This window comes from Cupressus sempervirens, chromosome 1 (genome assembly GCF_028749045.1).
Source record: "Cupressus sempervirens isolate cs-2001-9-10 chromosome 1, ASM2874904v1, whole genome shotgun sequence".
Taxonomy (NCBI): domain Eukaryota; kingdom Viridiplantae; phylum Streptophyta; class Pinopsida; order Cupressales; family Cupressaceae; genus Cupressus; species Cupressus sempervirens.
The window spans coordinates 535,187,141-535,214,566 of NC_143118.1; the positions used below are offsets into that span (position 1 = coordinate 535,187,141).

General features: G+C 36.9%; 1 protein-coding gene across 1 annotated transcript in view; it reads left to right on the forward strand.

Moving 5' to 3' along the window:
* The first annotated feature begins 6,260 nt into the window (after window positions 1–6,260).
* FIB4 (Plastid-lipid associated protein PAP / fibrillin family protein) overlaps window positions 6,261–27,426 on the forward strand; it is a 36,565-nt gene continuing 15,399 nt past the window's right edge. Inside the window, exon 1 of the mRNA XM_089829931.1 lies at window positions 6,261–6,453. Within this exon, the coding sequence (XP_089686057.1) occupies window positions 6,295–6,453 (159 nt within the window). The 5' untranslated portion in view covers window positions 6,261–6,294. The remainder of the gene's footprint in view (window positions 6,454–27,426) is intronic.

A 27,426-nucleotide genomic window follows, 5' to 3' on the forward strand; every position in this document is an offset into this window, starting at 1 on the left:
TTCAAAATTAGATCTCTCTATGTGTTGTTGTCTACTTGGATTCTTCATTCTTTGATGTAATGTGTTCCCAAATCGATCACACGTTAGTCAAAGAGGGGCAACCCAAAAATGGTCATCTAGACCATTAGCCCCCTTCTCAACATTTTTGCTAAATTATTAAATCATTTATCTAGATCAAACCTTTAAAAATCAATTTATTTGATTTTATCCTATAGTTTGACCACTATATCCTAAAATTCATATTTAATTCAAAGGAACATGTCCTCATTTAATTAAATAAAAGACCTTTATCCTAAGTTGCACTTATAAAGTCATTTTCCCATTTTAAAAATAAAAGAAAAGACTTTTTGTCTCACATGGAGATGCAAAAGTCAACTCTTTCTTATTGGTGGAAATGATCTTGCACATGGATCATGCAAAAGTCAACTTATCACCCTTGATTTTCTCTTCTTGCCTCATTATCTCCATTGTTTGTACTTTAAAATAGAGAGCTCTCTCCTCATCTAGGATCCATCTTCTTTGCATTAGTGTTATGTTGCAAGTTTCTCTATTGGTACTCTTGGAGCTTGTGGAGGATCTTATGACTTCATCTTCATACTTGCATAGCATTATAGTTTAGTATCATATAACATTGACATAACTTCTTTTATGCATTAGAATAACACACTTAGCTTAATTAGAGGAATTGTAAAACTTTCATATTGTTAGCCTAGTTTGCATTCTTTGCATTTCATATAGTTTAGTTACATCTTGCATTGCATTTTCATAGTAGTTATTGGACACTAGCATTCTTGCTTTTGTCTTTGAATCTCACATTTCATGGTGTACTTGCAAGGGGCTGCATTTCTTAGGCTCAACTAAGAGCCCTTTTATTCATATTTTGCATTCCTTCGCATTCCATGACTAGGGAGTTCTAGGTCAACATTTGGGACTCTTAATCTGTGAGATCTCTCAAATAGAAGGATCTAGAGAAGTACATATTTTGGTGTGTACACCAATGATCATTTCACACCTTGACCAACAAGGGGTTTTGTCACCCAATGTGACCCCTATTGTAGGGAAAGATGTTTCACCTTCAAATTCAAGGCCCTTTTGAGTGTGTATACCTCAAGCAACTTCAACTACTAGCCCCTCCACCACTCTACAACGCTCTTGTAGTCCTTCTGGGCATATAGAGGCTACATATGGTGGCTTTGATAAGTGTAGGCTTATTGATGGTAAGGATTCTTTTGGCAACTTCACTCACATTGTTCCTTTCCTACATAATATATTCTCCTCTTTGGGGGATGAGGATGACATGAAATATTTCTCATGATGAACTTCCTCTCATGGAATGTTTGAGGTCTCACTAACCTCCACAAAATGTATTATGTTTGTGATACTTGTCAAAGAATTGGTAATTTGGATTTTCTTTGCCTCTAGGAAGTCAAAATTGCAAGATTTTTGCTCAATGTAGCCTATCATGTGATTTGGCTTGCTAGCTCTATTTATTCTTCCTAGCATGAAGCTAGTCGAGGTGTACTCTCTATTCTTCTCTCACCTCATTGGTATTTTGCAGTCATAAATCATGGCTCTGACCCCACAGAAAGAGTGATTTGGCTTTTTTTTTGTCTATCAACAATCATTCCTTTGGGATTGTTAATTTTTACACCCCTAATGATGTTGTTGAGTAGTCACATCTTTGGCATTGGCTTGTTGATGACCTATTACCTGCCACCTGGGTCATCCATGGGGACTTCAATATGGTTGAGGTGGCTTTAGATAAAGATGGGTTTGTGCCTTTTCATTGGTCTATTGGAGAACAAGAAGCCTAACACTACACGCATAGTAAATTGGTTTTTTAAAATCCCAATATGAACAATTACCATTCATATATGGTTTGGCATACCTAGTGTAACTTCAGAGATAGTTTTGGTAGAATTTTAAGATGCTTGATTGTGCTATGATCTTAGCTCTATATTTTTTCTTCTTTTCTAAGGAAAAGGAATTACCTATCACTCTATTGGTTGATGTGACATTGTTAGACCACTATCCCACCACTTCTTGTATTTTATGGAAAACAACTCAGCCACCTCCTTCCAAGACTCAATTCTACCTCAACAACATCATTATTGCATCATAAATTTATATGGGCCCATATCCATTACATGTGGAATTTAGAACCTCGACCCCAATTTGATTCTGGATGGATTCAATGGTGGAATGATGCCATATCTCATACTATGAGGATCCTACACATATATGGTAGACAACTTGCAATTATTTGGCAGAGATCTTACAAGACTTTTGTCAAGGATATTTACTTTATTACAAAAGCCTTGGCTATAAATCAATTTCATATAGATCCCTAAGTCTAGCTTGCTCAAGCTTGACACCAAAAGTAGATTGTTGAACATTCCATTTCCAAGGATGCTCAAATCAAGGCTCGTCTTCATTGGCTTAACATTGGAGACCAAGCCTCCAAAAAGTTTTTCCAAGCTCTTAAAGCTCATTGTGCCTCTATTGGGATTCAAAAGATCAAAGATGGTTAAGTTGTTCCTACTGAACTTCCTGACATTTTTCAAGCCTTTGTCCATCACTATGAGCAAGTGTTCACTGCCAAGGGAAATTTGCTTGCCAAAGATCAAGCCTTGCAATATTTCTTAGTTGATGTCCCTTCTTGCCCTGATCTTGAGAATACAATGTTCTATGATCAAAATTTTACTTTACAGGACTTGAAAGAGGTTATCTTTCAATGGTTGATGATAAAGCCTTGGGAACTTATGACTTTCCTTGTGAACTTTACAAGGCTATGTTGGATCTTGTTGGTCTTGACCTATATAAAGCCTAATTGGAGGCCTACCACACCTAGTCTTTGGGGGAGCTTATCAACAAAGGAAACATCAAATTCATTCTAAAAGCAAGAGACCCTAAAGATATCTATAATTGGAGACCTATTGCCTTGCTTAATATCTCCTACAAGATTATTGTTAAGGCCTTAGCCCTCAAGATTCATCACATCCTGCCTTCATTGATCTGTCCTAAGAAAACAGGTTTTATCATGTCTCGTTACATCCTTGACAACATTATTGTTGTTTGGGAAGGTATGAAGTGGGCCAGGAAATCCAAGCAATGGGCTATTTTTCTCAAGATAGACTTTGCTAAAGCCTACAACCGCATTGAATGGCCTTTCATTCTCGCTATGCTCAAGTCCATTGGCTTTGGTCCTACTTTTATTCAATCTTTGCAAATTCTTTTTGGTGGTGCCTTTTCTTGCATTACCATTTGTGATAGGCAATCTCAAGCTTTTGGGATTTTTAGATCTATTCGCCAAGGGTCCCCCTTAGCTCCTGCTCTTTATGTCATTGTTGTATAAGGGTTTGTGTACTTACTTGCTAATGCTATCTTAGATGGTTTCATTAGAGGAATTTCCCCACCTGAGTCACTTGTCCAATTGGTTAATGGTCATTTTGCAAGATGATTCCTTCCTTACTCTTGTGGAAGACAATGAGAATGTAAAAATTTTCCTTCAATGCCTTGACACTTTTTGTCTTGCTTTTGGGTTGTGTATTCAACAACAAAAAACTCTTTGTTACTGTCAGTCCTTTCTTCCAGATCCTCCTTGGCTTTCTCAATTTGGATGGAAATGGATTCAACATGGTCAAATCTTTCAATTTCTTAGCATTCCTTTTATCTTCTAGGAAAATCCTATTGATTTCTGGAATGCGTTTCTTGCTCAGATTGAGAAGAATCTTGACTACTAGGTCGCAAAGCCACTTTCGCTAGCATGTAAGTTCCAATTTTTTTCCAAAGTTATTTTTGCTACTCATGTTCACTATTCTTCTTGCTGGGCTCTTTCAAAAGCATCCTACCTAAAGCTTAAGCATCTTCTCAGAGACTTTCTTTGGGCCTCTAGTAATAAGCATGGGTTTTATGGAGTGGTATGGGATTTTTGTTGTTTGCCCAAGGACTTTGGAGGCCTTGACCTCTTATCTACCCAAAAGAAAGGTTTGGCCTTGTGTGCCAAATGGGTTATTCATGCTCTTACTGGCAACAAAGATTGAAAGATACTTCTTCGCCATTATATTTTTTCTAGTTTGTCGGTGCAGGTTGAATTGGAAGGGGATTTCTTTTCAAACCCTTTTAGTCATGAAAGAGCCGATTTAGATCTAGGGCACTTTTGTTGCCAAAAGTATTTGGAGAGCTTGGGAAGCTATCAAGGCCTAAAATTGTTAGGATGGGAATGGTTTCCCAAATGAGCTTTCAATGAATCAAAAGAACATCTGGTGGTCCTCTCTTTTTCATATGCAAGGATTTCCTCTCGCCAAGATTCTAGGGATTAGTGCTCTATGTTTTCGCAAATGTGACATTTAGACTCCCTTAGATATTTTTTCTAGAGCTACTATGAGCCCTCATTGTTGGGATGATATGCAGCTCCAATTTTGTTTGTCTTGTCCAAATCAACAAACTTTTGAGCTATTGGTCTTTGCCTTACCTCTATAGCTAATGCATAAGCTTGGTGTTGCTTCTGTTAAGCCTTGGTGGAAGGATTAGAAATGGTATTTATGTCTCCTCTCTCTAGTTATAAACCCAAGCTTGGTTATGATTGGTTGGTTCCTCATTTTCCTATGGTTGCCACCATCAATCTGCAATGGCATTTTAATTCTTCTCTAAAGACTTGGCACCTTAGGTTCCTTTCTATGTGGTTTGCTATCATGAAACCTAAAATCGCCCATTTTGCTTGGTGTATTCTATACCAAAGTTTGTTAGTGAGTTCTAAACACAAACATATGGGGATTCTTGATCCTTGATGCCCTTTTTGCAATTAGCCAAAGACTTTCATGCATATTTTCTAGTTTTGCCAAAGAGTTCAACATTTATGGAGCTGGATACATGATTTTTGTTTACCTTTCAGGTCGGAACAATTTACCTAGCATATGGCCTTGTTGGGGATCTAACCAAGCTTTCTCACAAATATGCTCAAATTTGGCATGAGTTTAGGATGGAGATCCTTTTCACTATATGAAAAGATAGAAATGCAATCATTTTTAATCAAGTTATTATGGATGCTCATGTTTCTATGTACACTAAAGTATGTATTTGTAATAATGTGCTGTTAGAGATTTAAGTGGAGGCAAATAAAGTTGCACTGGAGATGGTCCACCTCTAGGAGCTTCTTGAGCATTAGGGAAATGCCCTATGTACAATGATGAGGGTGTCACTAGTTACTTCCTCTGTTGGCAACACTTCGCCTCTACGTGGACGTCGTCATGACCGCAACTCCTTTGCTCCGCTCGTAGACCCCGTGATATTAGGCTCCCTACCGCTCTTTAGGTGAAGGTGGGATGGGTGGCATCACCACTCTATATCTCCTCCCTTGCATGGGTTTGGCTCATCCCATGTTGCTACTCCCATTGCCTGCTTCTACTTCTGGGTGGCCCTCCGTTACTAATAACAAATGGTTTCCTCTACTGACACTTGTAGTTTCCCCTTCTAGAAGGAAGAAGAAGAAGAAGAAGAAAAAGTAATGATGATAGGTGGTCTCTTCTAGACCCACCTCCTAACCCTGCTTATGTATGGAGTTTTGATGATAAACATGATCCCCCTCCTCAACTAACACTGCTAGATTGTAGCTTGAGGGCTTTCAAAAATGTTTTTTTTTAATGAATAGTTGATCGTTCTAGTTTACCAACCTTAATGCTGAATCACTCTCACGAGATAATCATGTATCCCTAATTCCCTTTTTTCAATATACAAGTTTATATTTAAATGAATAGAAATGAACTATGCATAAAAAAATACCAAATATGAATCCGCTATTGTTTGGATGTTAGCCACACTGACCCCTATCTACTCATCCCAATATTACAAAGAAGAGTTTTAAAAAAAAGTCTCTTAATAATAAAATTTTAGATTCAATCGTTGGAATCGCTGGATAGACGCCACCATCTTCCATCACTACCATTTTGCTCGTCTAAGATGTTGAAGCGTTCCATCAAATGGGGGCCATCTTACTTATGCAATACACAATAAAAAGGACAGCCTAGAGAAATCACATCAGACTGACTAGAGAGTTTTATGTGGGTCCCTTAGACTTATGACCTGGTGGAAGTCATTAAAAAATCTTTCATTTCATTTCAAATTTTGAGGAGAAAAGAGTCTTGCGATAGACTTTGATTCATAAAACTAAAGTAGAAAGTAAACTACTTCTTGCATGAGGCAAAATGTTTTTACCTGTAGTAGCATGTCTACATTCTGCCGAAAGCCCAAGATTTCTCTCCACACGTTTAGATTGCATTGGAGGAGGTACAGCCGATGGCAGCCACGCTATGCAATTTCTCATGGAGTCGGGGTGTCCCGAATTGGAACAGAGGAATAATTTCAGTGAAGACGACCAATACAAGTGGCAGAATAAATGCTACTGCTACAGAAGTGTCACCCACTCCTCTTTCTTCACTCAAGACACAATTAGTTGTAAGTCTTCCATCCAAACATCAATGCAGGAATAATTTGTTTCCCCTTTAACTGACAATTCTGCAATTCCTTGGTAGTTGTACAAGCCTAAAAGCTTATCTACTGCATTTCTGATAATTTCCAGTAAAAGATTTGCAGCTTTCATTGTTTATTTACCTCTTAGTTTTCCTCCAGTAAAATCTCATTTTGGATGAATAATTACCGGTACGGAGGCCGACATACATAACTAAAACCTAAGTTGGACATTCCATCCATAGTGGTGTTGCGCTCAGTCCAAGATTTTATATTTGGTGCACTTAATTCAAAACAATAAAATTATCTATTTCTACTGTGAAATCAACCTCAGTCGAAGCTTCAAATTCGACATTCATACATTCAGGATTAGATGAAATGAGAGGGGGTTTGAACCCAGATAAATAAAATCCCGATTCAAAGATTCATTGGTTTTTGATATGAACCAAGTTCGTTCATTGCAACTGTAGGAAAGAGATTGCTGCAATCGTACGTGTTGAATGTCCATGTTGAATTATGTATAGATTGACTCCTGTAACAATAGAAAAACAGAAGTGGTCGTTAAAATAAAAGCAGACCCTTCAGAATCACTCCATTCTTCCGATGTCAGAGATAATTTTTCCAACTGAGATCGAAACGAATGCTACTATGGTGAAGATGTTCCTCTTGTCTTCATTCTAGGGGAAGTGTTGTGATTCGGTAGATACTCACAGGAAATTATTGAATGAGGGATCCAACGTCCTCCACATTAATCCTTGGTAAATTTTTCTCGACGAGTCTACTGTGTACATACATAGGTGTTCTCATCCTGACTTGACAATGATACCGATATTAGAAAAAAGAGAAAAAGTCAATACCATTTCCAGATGGACTTATATTCCTCGAAACTCATAATTCAGTGCCAATATGTGGCAGCTAGCAAATCAAAATAAAGGATTAAGAATAACTAAAACAATGGATACCTTCTCATCAGAAACATTATCAGAAGAACCTCGACTTTCTCTCACATTGCATACAACCACACTAATAATTTTCATGTGTATGCATAAAACCATGACACAACGACAGTGTCCATTAATTATGCCATCAATTATGCAACAACGAAGATTGCTCCATTACTGAAAATTAACCTCTTTGCACACTGAACCTTCAACTGAAAGTGCTCAAAAGATGCTAAAAATTAATCACAACATTTATAGTTTCTATGCTTGTGTACAAATTTCCACCATGATATAAACATATCTTCAACCTAAATTGCCAGTTTTGGCACTGATCCATCATTTTTTAGGGGTTGGGTTTATTATGAGTTCATCCGGACAAACAAGAAAAGTAAAAATCATAATTATATACCCATAAAGAAGGGAATTAAGTTTGGAGTATGACATAGCATTGTATAAACAACAAAACCACCATAGTCTCGAATGTCATTTAAAATATAAATGATAAATTTTATAAAATATTCATTGTCAATATGAAAATAATATTAGTACTGATTTCAACCTAAGTTATCGATTCTGGTTTAGATGCTGATGCGGGTGCGGGGTGCTGATTTGGTGATGCGCAGATTTTTTTGGGGGATTTTGGATGCGTTTGGGTGCATCCATACATAAATATATATATTTAAATGTGTGTTTGTGTGTGTGTAAAGAGGTCAACTATAATTTATGTATGCAAAGAAATACAAGAAATATTAAATATACAAAAATAAACCATTCATTGAATCATTATCATAATCAAATTGAAATAACAGTAATGTCTAATTAGGAAATTACTCAAGTTCAAGATTCCAATGCAATTTGAATTACAAAATCAAAACATAGTTCATGGTTCAATGTTGATCGATCAAGAGTCAGGGCTCAAGATTCACAAATCACATTCAATCATTCAGAATCATAAAGATTCTCAAAAAAATCCACATTCTCATCATCTCCTCCTGCTGCAACACTTGGAAGTTCATTTGAACCATGCATGGGTCCAATTGTGCTAGATGCATGTGCTATTATGTTATCAACATCATTATCCATCATCACAGTAAGATCCTAAAGTGTTGCATCCTAGTTTGTAGATTCAAGGGCTACATCCCAAAGCTTGGTTGACCCTTCCATCTTTCCATCCTCCTTACGTGACAAAAGACGCAAGTTGGTATGTATATAAATCAAGTCCTCAACTTTCTTTGAGCCCAACCGGTTGCGCTTCACTAAATGGATATAAGAGTATGTACTCCAATTTTGTTCAGTAGAAGAAGAACTTGCAACCTAAATAGTGTTCATAAAAATTTAAAACTAAACATACAAATGAAAAGCAAATTAGAGAATGTTAAACACTAAAGTGTAGAATACAATAGCTAAATATATAAATAAATGAAAACTTACTTGTGAGAGGATCTTGATTGCAAGAGGTTGTAGATGCTTGAATGGTTGACCATACATGTATCACCATGTGATAGCTCCCATGTCATTTTGGTCATTTATTGCATATGGAGTAAGTTTTGATCCTGAAGCAAATAAGCCAAATTCTTGCCTCACCTTTTTGTACATTTCATCATCTGGGAAGAGTCTTGCAAATGCAGTGTAGCACCTAGTAACAACTTCTTCATCCGCATATGGTGCAATTCTATCCGGCATAGCAAGTGTTTCCTGACTGTAGTACCTTGGAGATAAGGCATATGCAAGGAGGTGCAATGGGGTAGTCATCCTCTCCCAACGATGATGAATGATATCCACCACCTCTTTGCACAAGGCTTTACATTCTGTGGGGTTAGTCTCACGTGCTTGTATGGAAAGCTTTACCTTTTCTACCATGGTGTCCGTGCCATTGTACACATCGCCCAAGCAAGGTGCATTTGTATTGGCAAAGCATAGCATAGTCATGATAGGCTCAGTGAAATCCAATACAAATTGCACATGAGCCCACCAATGCTCACCCAAGATCATACCCCTGACCTTCAAGACTCTCTCTGAATTTGAAGCCTTCCATATAGCCCATTGGTTACCAATAACCATTTGGCCCAATACTGATTGCACCTTGAGGAATTGTTTCAAAACAACGGTATGAGATGCAAATCTAGTCTCAACAACCTATAAGCAAGTTGACAATATGACATCAAATATAAAACGAAGTTACAAACAAAAAATTTGATATTGAACATGACTATAAAACTTATTTAAAATAAATAAATAAATGAAACTAAGTAATTACAATTTTAAATCTACCTTCAACAACTCCAACTTGGAGAATGATCTGAATATAGATTGTGACATGTGGTGGTTTGTCAGAAAAATTTGTATCTCCTCTCCCTCTTGATATATTTGCTTCACCCAATCTATTTGGGTGCCAATTTGTTGCATGACCAAGTTGAGAAAGTGTAGGGTGCATGGTGTCCAAAAAATATGGTCGTATTGAGACTCAACCAAAGCACCTGTACCCCTACAATTTGTGGCATTGTCTATGACCACCTAGACCACATTCTCACCACCTGCAATCTCTATATCCTCAACTGAGAATTTTAGAAATGAATTGTGAATCCTTAACTTGTCCTTCACAATCAATAGCCCTTAAAAACATTGTCCCTTTGGGGGACATTGCAATCACATTTATCAATGGTCGGTTTCTTGTGTCTTTCCATCCATCAAACACAATAGTTATGCCAAAAGTTTTCCAAGATGTTCTAATTGGTTGAAGAGCTTTGTCTATAGAAATCTTTTCTTTTTGCAAAAGAGTAGTACGCACCTTTTCATACCCGGGGCTAATGTAATCCACTGGTGCTCTAAGGATGGCAGCAACCATTTCCTTCCAATATGGCGATCTTACCAAATTGGAAAGAAGACCATTGGCATAAATGTAATGTGCAATTGCTTCATCAACAATCTCTCTTGCCTCCATTTTGAATGCTTGATCCAACGGACCTCTTTTGTGATTAATAACTTCTACTTCATCCTCCTCCTCTCCCACTTCCAAGAATGGATATTTGGAGGATGTAACATGATTAGTGGGCACATTCACTTTGCTCTTTGTAGAGGAAGGTTTGTATAAACTTGTTTTTGATTTGCTCACTGAACGATCAACAACCTCTTGTTCTTTTATGAATCCAACTAACTGTGCATCACTCAACCTTTTTCCATCTTTACTTCCCTTGCACAATGCTATTCCTTTACCAGTAGGGCCCATATAATGAGCTTTGACCCGAGAATATGAGTTGTTGAATGGTTTACTATGACATATATTGCATCTCCAAATGTATGACCCACCTCTGGAAACCTGTGGTGATCTTGCAGTGTGTCTTCATAACGGAGATGCCACATCAATATTGAAGTTATCACTTCGTTCTTGCCGTGTTGCTAAACTTTGACTATCAGTAGTGACCATTCTTGCACAATAGAAACTATGAATCTAATAAGAAAATAGAAAAAAATAACTTAGAAATGTTTTAAAAAACTATGAATATGAAACATACAAGTGCAAATATAGAATACAAAAATACTAAAAAATTATGGCTACACTTATTCCTTCATTTCTTTACAAAAAAAAAAAAAAAAATTTTGAAAAATTTCTTCTAAAACTTGAAAAATTCATGAAGATTTTAAAAAATCACTAAAAAAGCTCATGAAATGAATCAAATGCTTACCTTAGTTGCTTAATTGTCCTTTGTGGAAGCTCAATAGACACCCTACGAAGGATCCTTGTCAAAACTAATGACCTTGCTTTGAGAATGCCACATGGAGACGAAATGAGAAGAGAGCCCAGCTGCAAACAAAATGGGAAGAACGGGCAATGAATGGCCTCTTTTAGGGCTGTTTTAGGGTTGTGAGGCAAATAGAAGGGAAAAAAAACAATAAAAATATATTTAAAGCACATGTTCTATTAAGTCACTTAAGTGATTGGCCGCTGAAAACATTCAGATGCTCACGGGATGTGCCCAGATGCTCTCCCAAGCACCCTGTGCGCATCTGCAAGAGAATATGGTGCTTCTTGACAGCACCCCCCACGCATCCTTCCGCATCCGCGAACCGGAATGCATCCGCATCCGCGAACCGGAATGCATCCGCATCCGCATCCCCTCCAGCCCAGACGCATCGGTAACTTAGACTTCAACAATTAGTTTTTAGCTCTAAATGAATTTCTAGATCATCAATGTCATTGTTGTTGTTGACATTAAATGAGTGTAGAAACATTTGAAGAATAACAACTAGTGCTAGTACTTATTGCATTAAAGCTGTGCTCGCTTTCAGACTTGTCAAGTGCACTTGGGAAATAGAAGCATCCAACTTAGTATACTCTAGCGCCTTATTCCACAACTTTGGGTCCCCTTCCTTGTAGCCATGTTCTTCGTGCAAAAGTAGGTGCAAGTTGGAATGCACATACACTCAGTTTTGTCCCCTTTTTGAGTGCAATGTGTTGCACTTCACCAAGTGAATGAAAGAGATTGTACTCTAGTTTCTCTCAAATGCAAAACTAACAACCTATTAAGAAAAGGAAGGGAGGTAAAGTCATACATTATAAAAGTTATTTTTAAAAAATATTATGTATGAAACTTTAAAGATTAAAAAGTAGAAGTCTGTTAAACTTGTGAAAAAATTATGATTGTGAGGGGTTTTTAGTGTGAAATTCTTGGTTATTGAACTTCCACTAACTGTGAGTATCCTTTGAACTTATCATAATAGCCTTAATACTTTGAGTGTTGGAGTGTACAATATTTAATGAACTCATTTGTTACTACATCTTGCAAATTGGGGAGAGGAAAGAGTCTATTAAATGCTACTTCATACCCTTAAGCGATATCATCTCTATACAAAGAATCCTTGTTCACAAAGAAAGAATCTCAACACTATGGTATTTCGGAGTCAACTCAAAGGCAAGAAGATACAATGTGGTGATCATTGTGCTCCGTCTTTTTTCAATAATTGGGTGCACTTGTTTGAAGGAATTTTTGTCAAGGTCTTTTTTTTGTCATTTATGATAGTCTTCATTTTCTCAACCATTGAGTTGATGCTAAAACACATGTGCGCACATAGGCACGCATGCACACACACACACATACCCCAAGAAAGGCTTGTCTATGTCAATGCAATGATTCTTTAAAATGAGCTTGGTAAAATTAAGGAGAATACTCCACATGATCCAATGAATAGTTATTCAGGTTTAATTGCCTTGTATTTGTAGCCCTCTTCATGTTGCTTTTCCTCCATATTGTTAGCCGACTGGATGGTTCTGGCGGTGTTTCTGTAGCTGACGGAATGATGTCCGGTGGTGTTTCTATATTCTGTAGCCGACGGGGTGATGTCCTGCGGTGTTTTTGTATTCTGTAGCCGACGTCGTCAGTAAATAGTTTGTAGCGGATAGAATATTTGTGGCCGACGGACTCCTTTGGGAAGGTTTGGCGGTAGTATTTATATCCCGTTTGGGATCTTTGTAAATCATCATTCATCTACTATTGCGAATATTGTGAAGCATAATGTATGTCTGGCGTATGTGAATATAATTCTGCTATTATTGTCTGTATGCGTTGATTTCTTTATCAGTCGTGGGAGTCTGACCAGTTGAGAAGAGTTGAAGTGGCTGCAGGCATGGACTTTCTGCGTACCAGAGGCACTGTGAGTAGGTGTTGGCCGGGAGGCTGTCTTGGTGGATGCATAGAGAGCTCGGGAGGAGCTAATCATCCAGTTGGAGGCAGTGCAGCGACACTTAGCTCAGTGGACCCAGTGTTGGAAGCAGAAAAAGTAGCACAGGTGGCTATCAAGGTCAGCTTCATCAAGGAGGCAGTGTTGTGTTAGCAGAGGCTACAGGCACGGGACGAAGGTGACAGTGATGTGTCAGAAGAAAATTTCTCTTGTTGTAGTCACTCTGTTATTGTATTTTGTTTGTTAATTTGTCTCAAATATTTTGTCAGTCGTTAGGAGACGACTTTTCTTTTTGGGGGGGATGGTGTTAGCCGACTGGATGGTTCTGGCGGTGTTTCTGTAGCTGACGGAATGATGTCAGGTGGTGTTTCTGTATTCTGTAGCCGACGGGGTGATGTCCGGCGGTGTTTTTGTATTCTGTAGTCGACGTCGTCAGTAAATAGTTTGTAGCGGATACAATATTTGTGGCCGACGGACTCTTTCGGGAAGGTTCGGCGGTAGTATTTATATCCCGTCTGGGATCTTTGTAAATCATCATTCATCTACTATTGCGAATATTGTGAAGCATAATGTATGTCTGGCGTATGCGAATATAATTCTGCTATTATTGTCTGTATGCGTTGATTTCTTTACCAGTACGGCAAACACATATGGAGTAAATTTGGTCAATGACCATGCTAGAAAGTGCTTTGCAAAACTTCACAAGTTGTCTCAAGATGATTGCGTTAGAGGAGAAATGGGTGTCAACAATGTGTTATAAAGGAAAAAAATCAAGCTTCAAGGAAGAATTAAAGTACACAATCAAAATATAACTTTAGAAACTCAATTAAAATAAATAAATCTTCAAGTAAATTAGTAAGTGAAACTAAAATATAAAATTCTAGTCAAAGGCCCCTTGGTCTATTAGTGAAGTTGAAGGGCTCACAAGGAGCCCACTAGGGATCAAGTTTTGCTAAGTGCAAGGTCCCCGACATTTAAACGGGATGAGGCTGGGATTGTGCCCTGGGCAAATTGGCGGAATGGAATACCCCTCAGTCCTTGGTCCTTAACCAAAAAGGCTAGGTGAAAAAAGCTGAACCTCCATAAAAAATTATAAAATTCTATACTATTTCACTTACCTTCTATTTATTTGTGAGGATCGCTGCAAATGTATTAGTATTGCCTACTCATTATTTTTGTATGTAATTTCCAAATGCAACAACCTCTTAGATTTATATATTAAGAATAGGTAATGAATAGACATGTCCCTTCATGGTACATGTCTATTCGATAATCAGATAATAAATATAATAACACACATTAACTCTCTCTCTCTCTCTCTCTCTCTCTCTCTCTATCTATATATGATGAACACACATGTACAAAAGACATCTGAATTGACTAAAAACTTTAACACTCCCCTTCTTAGTCAAGAAGGATAAATACATTTTGATAATCAAGGGTAAAGGACGATCAATATTTTGAATAACCCAAAAATGATCAATGAGATGATATCTAAGCTCTTGGTTGTTAAAATACCTAGTATGCATTTATACAAACAACCCAAAGATAATCAATTTAATGATATCTAAGCTCTTAGTTGTTAGTCTCACAAAATGCATACTTGTCTCATACCCAATATGCATCTTTACAAACAACTCAAAGACAATCAATTTAATGACATTTAAACACTCAATTGTAAGTCTCACAAGATGCAAATTCTTATGATTTAAGTATAACACTTACTCAAAATGTATAACATAGAATTTAGCCAACTAAAGCTGCCACACATCAACACTCCCTCTTAGCTAGGAAGGATAAACACAAGACTTATATTACACCATTGGTAATATTAGGAATGACAATATTTAAGGATCTCTTTGATCATAAGATATCCATTATTTTGATATCATGAGTATTTGTCTCCCAGAATACATGGTATTCACTAATTACTCAAATGTATGATATCACATTTGATATCAAGAGTATTGGCCTCCTAGAATATCAATGATATTCACCAAGTACTCAAATTAAGGTTTGATATTACATAATACAAGTTATTGTAAGATCATCACCTTACATTAACTTCTGCAAATACAAGTGACATCATTTGGAAGTCATCACTTCCTCATGATGTACACAGGGGGTAGGCCCATTAAATCACAGTCACAAGATATATTCATGAATTATAGTCCTCTTGACTGCTCCAATTTGCTGAAGTATCCATCTCAAAATGGTTTACTCCCTCTGAATCAATAAGACTGATATCATTGAAGGTTAACTGAATAACATCCTTATTCTTTTCCCTCTCGTTCAAGGTTGCCTCTAATAACATGTCAGGCTCCCTCTACATCTCAATCTTCATTTTCCTGCAATAACATTCTTAGAGGAAAAGATCAAGGTAAATAACTCTTAAAATACGTGTGAAATATAATGATATATAGAAATTAAAACTATACTCATACCTTATTTTACCTTTTAATATTCCATGTAACTTGATGGATCTAATTCATATTAAATTTGCTGCTATTTAAACTTAGGCTCATTTCGCTATGGGTCCCACCATACCACAGGGCATGTGCAACGACCAAGGAGATATGAATATGTGTGAAACTTTGTTTCTCCCTTTATATTACATCTTCATCCTTGTTTGCAAAATAATATGCCTTTGAGTGGTAGTTGAACTACACTGGTCGCATCATCTTTTCTTTTAAAATCTAATCAACATGCCCTTTGTGGCTGTCTAAGATTGAGGACTTCTCTCCATAACACTTATCCCAAGGAAAATAATTATAATAGTCTCATTTTATAATGGACTTACACTTATTCCCATGTTGATATCAGTTTATGCAAACAATATGTCCTCTCTTTATTTCATATTATTATCTTATGTATCCTCCCGATAAAAAAAAATTGATACACCTATACAGGCCACGTCAATTATGCCTTCTTTACGTGGAAAACACCTTGGGAAATACTCACAGATCGATATAGACCTTTCCTAAGAGGTCTCAAAACTTCTTACAATTCTCTTAAGAGTCTCCGTTAGGATAGTAGCCCACTGCAATTAATCTGCCTATATTCCATCACTATGTTCTTTCCCATGTTTTTTCAAACTGACGGTATTCCTTACCAAAAAATGATAAGCTAATATTCTTGCAAGTGTCAATGATTCATCACGCTATTTGGGGTCTCATCCAGCGTGTTACTTCCTTCCTTGAACTTGCCTTGGTATAATTGTAATACTAACACCTTTTTTATATTAAATCCGCCTTCTATGTTAGATCTCTTTTTGATGTGGTGTTCCCATCAGTCATGTCTAAGCTAATATCCTTTTGCATTAGTTCATTCGTAAGACTTCATTTTGGATTGCTTCTCTCGATGCATAATCTCTTATGCTTCATGATTCATTTTATCTTTGAACACATATTTCACATCAAATACTTATCTTTTTATGTGAGTGATACTTCTTATTAATTCACATCAAGCTCACATCAGAATGTTGATCACATCGTATCATGTAATGTTCAACAATTTTGGCAACATCTCAGTAAAGTTCAATAATATCTTCTTTGTCTAAACCATTCACTCCATAGATCTCTTTTTGGTAGTTGTGTTGGTGTTTCTGCCAGCTGAGCCCTCCACCGTCAATCAAATCATAGATGGAAAATGGTGATGAAGTAAGAATGTAACCACACTCGCTATCCTACCAACTGTGTGTCATCCCTAGCCTACAATCCTCTTCACCGCTGGCTCATTTATTCAATGTGGACCATACAAGTCTACTTACAAGCGGCACAAAATGCCTGTGACTTTGTTGTCATGCAACACAATCATACCCTGGATGAAAAAGAGCACATGTGATGTAGGAGTATCAAGCTTGGATTTTGCTGGAGCTATTCTTTTCATGGTTAGGGATGTGTTGGAGACACATTGGGGAACCTTTCCTCATGATTACATAGAGATTGGATGGATTAAGTTGAAGTTTGAACTATTTTTACCTTGCTGCTGGAATTGTATTTTTCTAGTTTTTGGGTGCCTGTTGCAGGCTGTATAACTAATTTTGCACAATGAATGAGAGGCTGCGCACTTCAGGGATTGAAGAGGGTCTAGAGTACTTCCTTGTGTCAAAAGCGCAAATTCTAATTCATTATAAGTTGGGAGATATGACAATTCTCCCAAAGTATCAATTTCTGGTAGTTCTGCACGACAATTTTCTGTGCTTGACTTTTGGGATGAATGCGCACTTATCCTTGGGGAATCAGCCTTTGCGCACTTAAGGGGTTGTAGAGGAAGCACAAGTTTTAATTCAATTGAAGCTAGGAGATATCGCGATTTTGCTCGGATATCAATTTCTGGACATTTAATTTCTGTTGGAGGCTGACTTTTGGCATTTAATTTATGTATGGGTATTTAATTTGTGTTGTGGCCGACTTGTGGCTTAATTGGGTATAAGTGGGGTCTTGTGGAGTCTTTTAGTCATTCAGTTGAGAGGGGAGAGTGGTTGAAGAGCGAGTTTTTCCTGAGTATGTGGATAGAGCGCCGAATGTGAGGCAGTTTACAATAGGATTATGATGAAGTTGTGAGTGTATGGACAAAGCGCCAAATGTGAGGTAGTTTACACTTGGATCTTGGATGAGGTTGGAGTAGAGCTAGGGATGTGGCTAGAAAACAAGGAGATTGCTTGGTGGGCTTGGGAGCACAAGTTTAGATTTCCATGGTGGTTTCTTCCAAATTGCTGTTATGTTACAGATTTGGGCTAGCTGGGATTGGTTTTATAATTTGGATCTTGTAGAACTGATTTTTTAATAGCTATTTGTATTTGGCCCTAACCCGGAAGGCCTTACAGTCGGGCATATTGCATGTAATCAGTTATATTTTCTGAACAAACTATTGTAATTTGGTATTAGATCTTGCATTGTTGCTTCTTGCTATTGTGTTTCCATTGTGTGGTTATATAGTTAGGGGCTAGGACATCTCCTTTGGGGATACTCTTCCCTTGTATTGCGTTAGATGGTATTAGAGCGAAGGTTGTTCTTGAGCGTGTAGACAGATCGCCGAAGCTGAGGCAGTTTGCACCAAGACTTGGGTTGGAGAAGTAGATCTGAGTTGATCTTGATTTGGTGGTGTATTTTCTTTCTAGAGTCCTAGATCTCTTGGTTGCGAGGTGGCAGATCATGGTTATGACTTGCAATTGCAGAGGGCTTACAAATGGATCAATGGATGCAAAGATGGAAGACTGATCTTGTTTAGGCATGATCGTAGAGAGTTTGTGGATTGCAGATCCGTGGTCCTGGACTTGTGATGTGGTTCTTGATTGTTCATGCGAGGTGGCAGGTTGTGATCTGACTTGCAAACAATTTGAGGTTGTCACAAGGAGTGTGGGAAGGATTTGTTGCAGAGGGTTTACGAAGATCTTGGGAGATGGCTCCGAGAGGATTGGACCTTGAGATGATTGCGAATCTTTGTGATGTGGTGGAGAGGGAATTTTCTAAGATGTCTGCTCAATTTGAAGCTAGTTTGGCAAATCAAGCTAAGGAGGTGGTTGCTCGGTTTGAAACTAGTTCAGCTGATCAAGATAAGGACAGGATGAGGAAGGCATTTCACAGATGTTTATGGAGCTGGAGTCTACTGATCCGGAAGAGAGTTGTATGGCCGGTTAAGAGAATTGTTCATGAGAGAAGATGGCATAGCAAGGTCGAGGTTGGTTTTGTTAATCAGTTTGTAGAGTTTGATACAAAACTTGCAGAGCAGCTAGAGGTTGTTGCTGAAGATATTCCTAACCTTGTTGATGCTAGGAAAGAGATTGGTTTTTATGATCAGTCAATTGGATCTGACATGGAAATTGCAGAGCACTTGGTCATGGATGATTGGGTTGTTGTTGGTGATGAATTGAATGTTGCAGAGCATCTTGTTGTGAGCAATGAGATTGTTGAGATTGCTGATTATGAGGATTTGCATATGGTAGTTGATATGGATCTAAATTCATATGTTGTTGCTGATTTGGTTTTGGATCTACATGATACTGTGGATCTGTATGTTCCTGATTTGCCTATGGTTGACATGGTTGAGGATTTACATGTTCTTCTTATTGGGGATTTGAATCTACATGCTGTTGCTGATATGGAGTTTGTTGTTGCTGGTGTGGATTCACTAGTTGTTGATGTGGATAAGGGTTTGCTGATGGAGCCTTACGTTCAGTTTGTTCTTGGGTGGGAGCATGCTGATTGGGTTGCTGACATGTATTTAATTCTGATGCTTCAGTGGATAAAGCATAGGTGGTTTATTTTCAGATTTGTTCTATTGACTTTGATGAAGTGGAAGCCTTTGGTAAAGATGAAGTTGGTTGCCTGCATCAAAGTATGGGACATACTTTTCTATTTACCTAGGGAGTCTGATGCAGGAGCATCAAGCTTGGATTTTGGTGGAGCTATGCTTTTCATGGTTAGAGATCTGTTGGAGACACATTGGGGTACCTTTCCTCATGATTGCATAGAGATTGGATGGATTGAGTAGAAGCTTGAACTACTTTTACCTTCCTACTGGAACTGTATTTTTCTGGTTTTTGGGTGCCTGTTGCAGGCTATATAACTAATTTTTCATAATGAATGAGAGGCTGTGCACTTCAAGGATTGAAGAGGGTCTAGAGTACTTCCTTGTGTCAAAGGCGCAAGTTCTAATTCATTATAAGTTGGGAGATATGACAATTCTCCTGAATGCTTTGCAACAAGAGACAGAGCCTACCACAAACTCTAGCACTGAGATAAGTCTACCACTAACCCTCTCAGAATCAACAAAACATCTGACTAGAAATCATCATAAAATATCCAACTTGATGTTGGATAACGAAGCTGCTCTTCCATAGAGACAGAGACAAACACTGAGAACAACTAGTATAATTTTGAGAAAAATTTGGCAAACCCTCCAAACTTTGCAGATGAGCACGATGCCCCAAAACAAATTGCAAAAAGTCATGATTTTTTAGGAGAAAAATCGAACACGATTTTTGAGGTGAAAAACCAATAAAAACCCAACATGATTTTTGAGTTCAAAAATCAATCAAAACCAGACAATACAAAGCTTCGATTCTTTTAGGAAAAACGGTAAAACCCAACAGTTTAGTTTTGAGGAAAAAAATTATAAACCCACCAAGGAATCCCATGCAACTTTGCGAATTACATAAACCCATAAAAAAAAATTTAAAGGAAAAAATAATGAAAACCCATTTGAAAATTTTTAAAGGAAGAAATTATGAAACCCTGTCAAAAAAATTTCAAGGGAAAAAATTATGAAAAACCCATCAGAATTTTTTAGGGGTGACAAAACACGAGACTTTACATGGTAAACCAACACATGCAAGTACATGCAACCCTAAAACACAGAGATTTAGTGTAACTAAGAAATCGCAGGATCAAAACTCTTAACCAGGCTTGCAATTTTCAGCGAAAATCCTCAAAGACGAACCACAAAAGTTTCATAAAATATTTCTAATGATTTTTGTTTCTAAAAATTGAAATCAAATTTCTAGAAAAAATTCCATATCAAAAGCTCAATTTTTTTCCTAAAATTTGCCAAATTTTATGAAATCCCATCGCCTTGCCCTGATACCATGTTATGGTAAATTGATGTTGTAGTTGTATTAAACAGAGGATATGAAAACTCCTTTATATGGATTTACAAAGACGATGTATCTAAAAGAAACAATTGTGAACTAATGAAGGAAATGGAAACTACCTAATAAACTAAAAACTAAAAAGATGACCATCAAAGAAACATTATAATATTCTAATAGAATTTGTGAACGGGCAATCCTTCTTGCATTCAACGTCCAACATCTACATCAATCTTCAATTGTTGCACAATCAACTAGCAATAATTTTTTATACCATGTCTTTACAATATTAAAACTGCAAGTTGCAATCTCTCTACGTGTTGCCAAACAGTGATCATAGAAATCAGTTCAATAATTTTTTTTTCTCCTCTAATATGTGTCAGTGTGATGCCTTACCCATGATTTCTCCTTGACCGTGATATTTAAATCTCATTCAACTTCTCTGCAAAACATATATTCATTCTTGAATTCCTTTAAGCCTAAATTGTTGTATATGGTCAATTCATACACCTAATAACTCAACACTTAAATTGTACCAGAAATCAAACTTACTTTAAGCTCAACAATTCTTCCACTACAGAGTCAGGTATTTTAGTAGGTCTGGTATTCATCCAATCAATTCCTAGAAATTAACTGTTGCGTGAACCAACAAAATAATTTCCCACTTAAATTTCTACACAACACCCAGATCTTTGAATGGTCCTTCAACAAATGATATTTTAACTAGTGTTACTGTTGCTCAATTTTCACAAATGCTCAAATGGAGGAAAACATACATGCTTATTACTTTCAAGTAATTCTCAGAAATGCATTAAAGCAAAGTATTTTATTCATATTGAAATAATATACAATGTTTGTATGATGGAACAAATCATGATAGAAATAAAATGCTGAAAGTAAATTTCTCCCACACATTTGACTGTGAGAGTAGTCCCTATGTGCTGATATATACCTATACTCTACTGAAATCAGTAACATGAAACAGGAGTAAAAGGAGAAAAAGGTCACGGGCACCAGTTATTGCCTATAATGATTGGCGAAGTGGCATCCATCTTTTTGCTGTTCTGGATCTCGCCCTTTCCATGCTTCCAATCCCTACATCCACAGAAGAGAATAGGTTAGATCCAATGGATCTAAGCAATGCTGATAGCTCACTTCATCTCACATTCATCATCCTAAACGCTATTCATCTCAGTAAAATACAGGCATACATCAGCAGATAGAGAAGCCAATCACGAAAAATAAAAGTATTAAAGGGACAATTCATTTTGTTTTGAAACCTTTTACTTATAAAAACTGGTGAAAATAGGATAAGTGTAGCATGTGGGGATTGGTATGCATACTAGGAGTGAAAAAGTGAAACATTAAAGGGATGAACTTTTTAAGTTTTGAAACCTTTTGCCTCATATATGCAAAAAATAATGAATGCTACATGAAAGAGTGAGTAATGCAGCATGAGAAGACAAATTCAGCAATGTTTATCGGAAAAAGGTCAAATAAAACTGTAAAGATTAACAATTACTGGACAATGCAGGAAGACTGAAATATCAAATCTGTGATTGGTATGCATACAAATAACAGCAAAAGAGCATTGAAGGGAAAAACTATATCAGTTTTGAAACCTTTTGCTTTAACAGGTGTAAAAGCAACAAAAGCACATCAAGAATTGCATGAACAGCTACAAGAGAAAACCCATAAAAGAGAGCAGAGTGAGTAATCTAGGCACCATTTAGAAATAAAGGTGACAGTTCAAGGAGAAGGGCTCAGCAGGTTTTTTCTTTTTTGTTTTAGATACAGGACTGAATTCAGATAGACAAAACAAGAAATCTGGTTTCTTGGTGCAATCAAATAGTATCTCTGTCTGTCACTTCTGAAGAACAGTACATTGTCACTGACAAACATTTTTCAACTTAACTGCTCCATCTTTATGAGTTTGGTATCAAGATTCAGGGCTGGATTGAAAGCTGAGATTGGAGTCTTTTTTCCAATGCTGATTCTTCGTGTCTTAGAAAATGTTGCCCAGCCAAGCTTTCAGCATAAGATGATAGCTCTTCATTTCTTGGATAAACTTTGCACAGATTCACAAATTCTAGTTGATATTTTTGTTAACTATGACTGTGATGTTGAATCTCCAATTTTTTTTTGAAAGGATGGTCAATGGACTCTTGAAAACTGCTCAAAGCATACATTCAGAATAAAACCTTTATGGAGAAAAATTACCAAAGCAAGCTCACAAAGATGTCATCCAAACTCATAAAATGGCGTAAAGAACAAACAACATTGTAGCTCATGAAAGAAATGAAGGATAGCAGCTGTTTCATTGCATCAATAAACCCTTATGGCGTTTACAAAAGGAGAAATATGTCCAGAATATATAAAGAAATGAAGACCCATCAAATCCAAACTTCAGTCAAGATCCAAACTCATAAAATGACACCCAGATTTTATATACAACAAAAGGAATCTATGAGAAAGAAAATGCATCTTTTAGAGAAAACCCTTCATTTTTCATGCCCATTAAGTAGAGAAAGTTCATAGGGAAAAGAAGAGAAGAAGTTTACTTACAAAAAAAAACATCTTCTAGCAAATAACCCACGTTTTTGCTTTCAAAGTGCAGGAGCAACAGTTGGCGTCTTCAAATAATCACCATGATTTCATGAAAAATCCACATGTGAAGGTTTAATGGCAGCCAAAGAGAAATGTTCAAAACTATATATTCTAGAGCCCAACAAAGGAGACATGGTGCCCAGAAAAATCAAGCAACCATGGCTTTAAAAAAAAAAAAAAAACCAGCTTGCTATCAGAGTCTATGGCTGTAGAGAGAAAATAAATGGCATTCAAAGCCCAGTGAAGGAGAAAGAAACCCACAAAGAAAAGCAGATTTGTCTTCAAATAATAGCAGTGACCAGTCGGTGGCCTCAAAAAACCATTACATTTCATGCTATAAATCTGAAGAACTCCCTAGATGTTGGAAAATCACCACTCTCGGCAAAGAAAAATACAGATCTGAGACTTTCATCGCGGCTAGGGTTTCTAAGTAACCCTGTTGTTTTTCATCTGTGCTCCCTTATGCAAAAAAAAAATGACAAAATAAAACTCACGACTGCCCTTTATTATTTCCTCAATTGATTTGAATGAATTTTTGGGTCCATGCAAGATGTAATATGGAGTTTTTTGTTTTATATAAGTTAAAAAAAAAAAAATGATATTATAGACTTTATCTCATAAGTGTCTATATTATTTTTTTTTAATACAAAAACTTGTTATTATTATTCATTGCATTTCATTATAAATGTTATTATTTTTCTTTAGTTGATAATTATGCAATCAACTAATAGATAATAATAGATTTTAAATGCAATTTAATAATAATACTAAATAAAAGGGGAGAGTTTTGAGTTAAAAGAAAGTTGCATTGTAATATCAAGTTCAACTAGGAGTATCAAGCAGTTGAGAGGGCGTTAATATTTTTTAATCCCAAATTTGAAGGGGCAGTCTGAGTTGATATTTTTAGAGGCCCAGTTCAGACTGAGGAGTTTGGAGTGCATTATGGAGTTATTTGTGGCAGTTTTGGGGTCTTGTTTAGATTTTTCTTGTGCATAGATGGTGAAGGCTCAGTTTGAGATTTTTGGAACATTTTTTGTGGAAATTTTAAAGGTTCTTGATAATGAGTTAACTCATTATTTCGACCCAGACTTCCTGTTATTATGCAGATGGTATTGTTGTTATATGCCCCTCTTATTTTTGAAGAAGGGGTTCAGATTTTGAGGAAAGAGGGATGCTTATGTGATTTTGTCCTTGGTATCTGTTTCTTGATTATTTTGAGCTATTATGCAAATATATTGTTATTTGGGCCTTTGATTGGAATAAAGTTTTCATTGAAACCAGCTTTGGAGTGAAAGATTTGGTTGTATGCTTCAAGGTGATTGACATTATTCAAATTGTGCTTTTATTGATAGACCTTTCTGAATTATGTCTTGTCTTGCATCTTCCTTATCTAATATCTATTTCATAGGTTTTGAGTTGATATATTCAATTGTGATTAGTTTCCTTTCGTATATTTTCAAGTTCATAAACCTTCTCTGAAATTATTGATATGAATTAGCAAATCTTCAAGCAGGGGTTTTTGTGATTATCTGTCAAAAAACTTTCATTGTGTTTTAGGTATAATAGTATTTTGTGTTATCAATCTTGGTGTATCACCTTATTTTAATCTATTAGCTTTTCATGTTCAAGGTTGTTTTTTTACCCTTTTTCATATAAGTTTTTCACGTCTACATTAGTACAAGTAAGGTATCAGATATATCATATAGGAATCGGCCTAGAATCTGGAGGTTCAACTAGGTCATAGGTTACCCACAACTTCTGGTTGATCCAATGTTTCTCTAAAATCGTTGACAGTTTTAGGACTTGAAGCAAATCAGGGCGCAGATTTTGGAGATAATAGTTACGTGACTCGGACTCGCCTCTGACTCGAAAAGTCAAAATTGGGCTTGGACTCAAACTCGGCCAGGACTTGGCAAGGATGCAGAAAATTAAAAAACTCATGAAATTCATAGATTTTTAAGGATTTAAAGATTTTTTCATGCATCATTTAGTCAAATAACATCAAATACACAATAATTGAAATAAATAAAAGCTACTTAACATTCATACACAATTTTGCATAGATCACATAAGTATAAAAGCGAATTTCTAAAGGAAAAAAATTGAATAACATAATATAAAGTTAAATATAGTGTCATTGTCAAATGTCTACAATAAATGAAACCCATAGAATCAAAAGTTCAAAACATATATCAAAATATCAGCTAGAGTGTAGAAGACTAAGGCTCCTAGTAGCCTATGCCCTCTTACGAATACGCCTAAGATAAGTGATGAAAGACTCTAGAGCCATCCTCTCTCCCTGTGTTCGAGGTTGAACCTCAAGGGCATTCTCATCCTCATCCACACCCACATAATCTTCATCATCAGACTCAGATCCATCACTTCTAGTCTCAGGGTCCTGCACTCGGTCTCCTTGCGTTGTACCCGCCTCGACTGTCATCGCTACTCCCTCTATCTCCCAGTCCACTTAATCAACCCACTCCACATCTTTATCACTGAAGACAGGATCAAAAATCTTTGTGTTCCACTCTGTATGTGGATCAACAATTTCTAATATAATCGGTGCCCTGGATCTGTCTACTGAGAAGGCAAAGGTTGTAGTGAATAAACTACAAAGACAAGATCATTCAATTTTTGGACAAACAATGGAAATGCAAGAGTTTGTAGAAGCCTCCTCCAATGCTTCCTTTAGCTCCTCTCAATACTTAAGTGCAAGCTGCAAAGTTGCACAAACAATCAACAATCAAAATGGAAGAGGCAACCGGTTTGCTAATTTCTCTCTCAAAACCTCAATACTCTTATCTAACTCTTTTCTCTCTATCACAAGCATTAGCATAGGATGGAATGACCTTTTTAGGTAAAATGGATGTTATATAAAGCACAAACAATTCACTTAACCCTTTATTTTATTATTTTTTGCACTTTATGAGTCATGTTGCCAGAGAGAGTCTAGAGCTGGGGACTCTGTGAGTCCATGCTGACTCTGCCAGGACTGACTCTGCCAGGACTCTGTTGAGTCCAAGTCCAGAGGTCATTTGCCTTGGAAGTGTGGACTCTAGCTCGGAATCGTAGAGTCCCGTAACTATGATTTTAACTATTCATACCGCTATTGTGCTTTCCATCATCATTTTGACCACAACTTGGTTGTGATCATCTCATTAGTGTATACATTATCAATGCTCTTAACCCAAAATTCCGATCCAACCATTGAATCTATACTTCTCCAATTGCAGTTGGGGAACTCTTCTGAAATCTACTTTATATGCATGAGGCTTTAACCCAAGATCATTCACTTTGACAGCCTCTGCAGCCCTTTTTAAAATTTTTTTTGTCTGGTGATTTCTTTTGGACGTTGATTCTCTTCTATTTGTAGCAAAGATTGAGAGCTGTGCTCTCTCCTTCAGCTTAGCAAAATAAATTAGCAATCCTCCCTTTTCAATTTTGTGGCTTCTACACTAACTTCTTTGGTGCCTCCCTTGGCAGGGGCTTGAAACAAATTTTCCGACTTTCTTTAGAGTGGGCACTGATCTCTATACTCTTTACCTTTGGTGGCTGCTAATCTTCAAAATACTGATCTCTTTTATAGCTGCAAACATAGACACACACATCTCTCTAATTGGCAACATTGTCTGCTAAAAATGTTTATAACCTCCTTGAAGGGTCAGCTTCATTCTTTTGTCTTTTCCCAAATCAGTGGCTGCAACCTCTTTTCTTTTCTTCATAGGCAGCCTTAGAAAATGCTTTTCAGAAATTTTGTGATTCTTTCCCTCGGATTCAATGGTTTCTAGCAACTTCAGGTTCTTTGTAGTCTGTAGCAGCTTATGCAAATGCTATGACTGGGGCAACTTTCCTTCAACTGTTGCAGCAGTTTCAGAGTAGTGATTCACAAAAATCTACAGCCAACGGACATTCATTTGGCTGCAGCATGAGCATCACTTTCAGACAGACAATCTACAACCTACTGCTTATGACGTCTTCAAGATCAACTACCATTAGCTTTGATACAATAATGATGTGGAGCAAATACCACCAAGATATAGATCAATAGCAGAGAATTTAGAGAGAATATATCATATTTCTTCTTGTACATAAATTATCCCTGTCTCAAGGCTGAATTGTTTTCTGTTCCTATACATACAAATAGAC